Consider the following 5,927-nt stretch of genomic DNA (forward strand, 5'->3'; position numbering starts at 1 on the left):
AACAACTACTTCCTTCACGTAGTTGAACCTTAATTTCATTAAACAGACAAATGCTCCGAAAACAAGGAAGACGACACAGGTTGAACATATATTCCTCCCCCAACCCCTCCCCATACAATTATTTAGTTTGTTGAAGGTAAAAATCCAGCAAGTGTTCTCTACTTGTCCTTTGATTGAATACGAATAAGTAAAGAGAGAACGTGAAAGTTCTATAAATTTGCTTTTTGTGTTTACAACTTTGTTGAAAAAACCATATCATCTGAGAAGTGGAACAGCTGTCATACACTGCCAGGGTCAAACATAACATCACTTGATATATTTTTGGTTGTGTGGAGTTATTAACACTGGTACGAGATTGCTCAACCATTTCCCTGAGGTATATTCACTGTAATGAGAACTGAAATGTAACAACTGCAAAATAATATTTGTATTTTGATCAGCATATCTTTACTTCACTCCCTAACTTGCAATTTTAAATAGAAGAATTTATATTAACTTGGTTTGTGTTCCTAAATACTTGGAAACAAAGATGACAGATAACTTTTATAAAATGTTTCCCCTGAACACAACAGACCTCAGGTGTCAAATCTTTTTCTCTGTATACTTTGTATCTTAGTATTTAAAACACTAAGGGTTAAAATAATATTATTTAGTTAAACAGGGTCATCCTGATAAATTACTGGCCACAATTAGTTGTTTTCTTTCCTTTGATACAGTGAGCAGATGAACGTGGTCCAAACAAAATCATCAGCCAAAATAAGTGTCATTTGAACTGTCTCAATAAATCAGAGAAATGCTACTGGACAGTCAGATGGAACTCAACAACAAATTCAATTTTAGTTTAAGCACATGCAATGTCTCCTCACACTGGGGGGTTACATTTTACATAGTAACGTGCGAGTACCACTTATACCTCATTTTTCAAAGCAGGTAGGAAGACAGCTGATTCCTACACTAAGTTAGGTGTGAAGGGATGACATGGATTCAAGGATGGTCGCTCAAGCATTGCCAATGGAGGATGGTGCAGCTGTTTTGAAGTTGGCTCAGAAAGACAGCTTTGCATTTCACAACCTCAGGACAGTCCAAGTCCCTTGCAGACGAATATGCTTGAAATGTAGTCAATATTATAAATATAGAGAAACCTATCAGATCAGTTTACAGACATTAAGATCTCACAAAGTTTACTGTGATAAAAAACAGATAATACCTTGGTGATGTTGGTTATGGGGCTCGAAGAAGAATTCCTCTTTTCTTCTTCAAACAGAAAATTGAGTAACGTTTAAAGACAGGACAGTGAAACCTCATAATGCAGCTCCACCTCAGCATTGAGGAGCCAGCCTAAACTATATACTCAAATCTCTGGTATGAGATTGTAAACTAAAGCCTTAAATACAGGACTGTTAGCATTGAGCCACAAAATAACCAGAAGCTTTACTTGGAAACAGAAAAGGAAATGAAAATTTATATGGTCTCTCTTTGAGCTCTCGCAGCAGTTTCTATGCTGGCTAAGTTGTTCACACAGGTACAACCATGCAGAGCTCATACTGAAACTCAACATATTTCTAAGTAACAAATACAGAAGTTGTTGCGAAAGCTCAGCAGATCCCGCAGCATCTGTGAAGAGAAATCAGAGTTAACGTTTTGGGTCCAGTGACGTTTCCTCAGAATAGTTCTTTGGTTTTTACATTTCTAAGTAAATTTAACTTTTGGGGACTTTCCAACAGACAATAGACCCAGATTTACATTTTTAAGAGGAATCTAAAATTTATTTTTGTCAAACACTCAGGAACCAATGGAATCCATAATGGTCTACATGACTGTCACACTTCTGGCCTAATTCAGATGAATTATGCTTAGAAAATAAAACAGATTTGATTTGATAATTTCATGTGAATTGAGAGCATTTATAAGAAGCAACATGACTGAACTTTGTTTTACATGGCAGGGGATGGGCAAACTGGGTTGAACAGTTATAATGTGGAGACATGCCAAACTAGCTGTATTTATCTTTTCATGGACTAGCAATTTAAAAAATTATTGACTGAAGATGAAAGTTACTTTCTTGGTCAAATTTAATGAATTTCTTCAAGTGCTTCACCATCTGAGTGACAAGTAATATCATAAAAAGGATCCAATTGAGTTTTCACATTGCAAATCTGAAGGAAAAAAAAGTTGATTTCACCCAGAAATGTAGCATTCCTTATTCAAATCATTAGAAGAAGGCTTGCAGTTATGTCAAGCTTTTCATATTAAAAATGCTTCTCAAGTTGATTTAAGTCAATGTAATACTTGAGATGTAGTCACTTTTCTAGAAAACACTGCACTCCAGCTGCACAAAATGACCTCTCTCAGTAGTTGATGTGATAGAAATCAGGTAATCCAACTTTATAATGACATTGGAGGATAAATATTGTTGAGAACACCGAGGATAACTTTGCTAAACTTTTATGAAATAGTGCTGTGGGAGCTATTTAGCTGTGTGGGCAGGTGGAGCTATTGGTATGACATTCACCCAAATTCAAAAAAGGAGCAAAACAATCAATCTTGAGAGCCGGCTCTGCTATTCACTAAGAAATATCGAACTAATAAAGTTTCATTTGAAGGATAGCACCTTCCACAGCAAACTATTTCCTCAGTACTGCACTCAGTTTTTATGCTCAAGCCCTAGAATGGAAGTTGAATCCATTACCTTGCATTTCAGAGGAAAGCATGTGCCCAAGTTACGGCTATCACTAGGTATTAAAGGTCGACATTAAAAGTTTTGATGTTTGTCAAAAGGTCCAAATTTACTCAGATTCATAAGCTCTGAAGTAGCTTATTAACTGAGTTACCCTACCTCAGATGGGAAAAATTATGTAGCAGCAATGTTCAAACTAATTCACTTAAAAAGTCTTAATTAGGGCAGCACGGTGGCTCAGTGGTTAGCATTGCTGCCTCTCAGTCAGGGACCTGGGCTCGATTCCAGCCTCGAGTGACTGTCTGTGTTGAGTTTGCATATTTTCCCAGTGTCTGCGTGGGTTTCCTCCAGGTGCTTAGGTTTTCTCCCACAATCCAAAGATGTGCTGGTTAGGTAAATTGGCCATGCTAAATTGCCCATACTGTTAGGTTCATTAGTTAGGGATAAATATAGGATAAGGATTGGGTCTGGGTGGGTTACTCTTCAGAGGGTTGGTGTGGACTTGTTGGGCCAAAGGGCCTGTTTCCATACTGTAGGGAATCAAATCTAACCTAATCTTGGTTACACAATCACACCTTGCATGCTCAGAGGGAATGTATGTTACATAAAGATACTTTGTTCAGATGGCTCTTGTGGTGAGTTTAGATTGTCAACTTTCATTGTTTATCGTAACAGGAATAAAGAGTAATGACTTTGAGACAGATGAAAGAGGAAAAACGATGAAAGTGACACACTACATCTCATCAGGCTGCCTTCACCTGGAACAAAAAAGTAATCTAACTTCGAAACTCAAGTTAAGCAAACTGCCCAAGTACAGAAATTTTAAAAATGACATCAGAGTTGGCAAAAATGTGCTTGCTGATCAGAAGGTGACGTGATTACTGGGTTTAATTATCAGAAATTAGATGAGTTTTTGATCAAACCTGAGGCTAGGTGAACCTGAAACAAACTGAGTATAGCACATACCATACATTAAGAACACCTCAGACTTAGAAATCAGAAAAGAAACAGTTCAAATAATGCTGTAAACCCGTTTTATTCTCTGAAGCTCATTTTAAAAACATTTGGTGCTATAGACTGCATCATGCAACACGCTTGCACATCACAGACGCACATGGAAGTGCACTAGTGGGTTCAAACATGATCTAAAGAGTGAAGTGGAAATATCACAACTGAACAAAATTATCCTGCAATTTCTTTTACTCTATAATCATGAAAGAAAATATGGGCTTTGTGCTAGCACAAAGACAGACAATCAAAGTTTGACACCTGTATTACTAACAGTATTTGTAAAATTTTCAATACTTATGACTGGCATAAAATCTCAAACCCACTGTGCAAAAATAAACTAGATGATATGTAAACTGTGAAACATTTGCATATTTAATCACAACCTACACCAAAATCCCTGCATTTTTAAACACAAACTCGATACTATTTGAGCTAACAATTGTGCAAAAATAGCATCCTTCTCATCGAAAGACTAAGAAACAAATGAACACCCAATAAAATACATAGGTATGATGCCTAAATTAAACACAAACACTAAGACCTCCAATAAATGAAGTCATACACATTATTAGCCATAAGGTGTTTTCTAAGTCATCCTTAAGAACTTGAAAAGACAGGTGATAAACAGTAGGTCTTACAGAGGTTCATTATTTAAAGTTTGAAAGCCAATACCAAATCTTTCCACTATTCAGGCAATTGCAAAAGGCCACTTCTTCTGAGGGCTTGGAAAAAAATAAACAAAGTGGAAATACTGAACTTAGTTCCTGTAATCATACACAGCGCAGGCTCCAAATACAAATCCATGCAGCACTCCTACTTCACATCCGCGAGCACGTTATCCTTTTGCAATGGAAGGTGCCGTCTGCAGATGAAACCCCACTTCCACCAACGGTCTGGGTGCAAAAGGATGCACTGGGATCCAGAAGGAAAACGGGAAGAAACCCTTTCATTTAAGAAAAAAAGAGTAGTCGCATCCGCTTGACGGGAGGAAGGTCAAAGAGACGAAAGGGGCTGACAAATAAATTGAAGGGTGAATGAGAGACCATCGGAGGCTGAGTTGGCGGAGGTTGTCCGGGTGGAAGGCGGCGGCAGATTGGCACTAGGTGCCCACAATGTTGGGGTCGTGAGCGGAGTCCGGCAGCGGTGCTCCGCCGCAGTGGTAGAGGAAGCAGTTGCCCCAGCAGCTGTAGCAGATGAGAAAGAGGGCGGCCAGGAAGACCAGCGCGCAGATGGTGCAGGGTTTCCTCTCCAGCAGGAAGCTCAGCAGGTAGAAGCCCATGAACATGGAGTGGTTGAACCACAGGGCCGGGTTCAGGGGTTTGGGGATGAGCAGGACGGGCAGCAGCCACTGCAGACAGTACATGGCGGATGTGGGAGACGGTGGGCAAAGCGGGTTCACACCCACCCGGGGGGGGGAGAGGGCAGGGCAGGTCAGGCCAGGCCGGGAGCAGGCAGCAAATCCCGCAGCCACTCTCCTGCAGGCTCCGAGGCCGCGCCGAGTCTCCACGGCCACTGTAAGCTGCCCTCGCGCTCTCTGTCTGAGGCGGCTCTCCCTCAGGCCTCACGCTCGAAGGTGGCTGTCTCCCAGTGAGTCCACGCTCTCGGTGAGCCTCAAGGCCTCACCCTCCCTCTGTCTCTCACCGTGTGTCTCTGTCCCAGACGCTCCGGCCCCCTACTGCGCAGCCGCGTGTACACGGCAGGACCGGAGATAGGAGGCGGGTCAGCTCGCCCGCTTCCAACCGCCGTCTCGCGATAGCTCTGACGTTTCGCGTCCGAGTTCTAGTTTTTGACATTTTGTTTTACAAAATTCTCCCGGGTTGTTTCCTGTGTATATTTTTTTCAAAGGTAAAAAGGGGTCACATCACACGAGCGTTTGGATTAATTCCTACCGGCGCTCGTTGGTCGCCCCTGACCTTGGGGGCTTTGTGGCGGAAGAGTGACCATGGAAACGTGAGAGAGATGAAAGGCAAAAGGGGGAAGGATGGAGCGGAAGGATGAAGGATTGTAGAGGGTCTAAGGTGGAGCGAGTTGGTGGAGATGAATAGGATTTGAAGGTGAGTAAGCGCCTAATTCCTGATGATGGGCTCTTGCCCGAGACTAGGTAAAAACAATGACTGCAGATGCTGGAAACCAGACTCTGGATCAGTGGTGCTGGAAGAGCACAGCAGTTCAGGCAGCATCCGAGGAGCAGGGAAATCGACGTTGCGGGCAAAAGCCCTTCATCAGGAATAAAGGCAGT

The 5,927-nt window shown here is 41.7% G+C and overlaps 1 protein-coding gene across 1 annotated transcript; it reads right to left on the reverse strand.

The window, feature by feature from the left end:
- Nucleotides 1-3,694: 3,694 nt before the first annotated feature.
- LOC122560203 (bladder cancer associated protein) lies at nucleotides 3,695-5,372 on the reverse strand. Its single transcript, XM_043710613.1, has one exon. It carries the CDS (start codon nucleotides 5,049-5,051, stop codon nucleotides 4,788-4,790), a length of 264 nt encoding a protein of 87 aa, XP_043566548.1. The 5' UTR covers nucleotides 5,052-5,372; the 3' UTR covers nucleotides 3,695-4,787.
- Between the last annotated feature and the right edge of the window lie 555 nt (nucleotides 5,373-5,927).

Source organism: Chiloscyllium plagiosum, chromosome 20 (assembly GCF_004010195.1).
Source record: "Chiloscyllium plagiosum isolate BGI_BamShark_2017 chromosome 20, ASM401019v2, whole genome shotgun sequence".
NCBI lineage: Eukaryota > Metazoa > Chordata > Chondrichthyes > Orectolobiformes > Hemiscylliidae > Chiloscyllium > Chiloscyllium plagiosum.

Excerpts from the sequence above, each read along its gene's own strand:
- LOC122560203 (XM_043710613.1), bottom strand. The coding sequence starts at position 5,051 with ATGTACTGTCTGCAGTGGCTGCTGCCCGTCCTGCTCATCCCCAAACCC.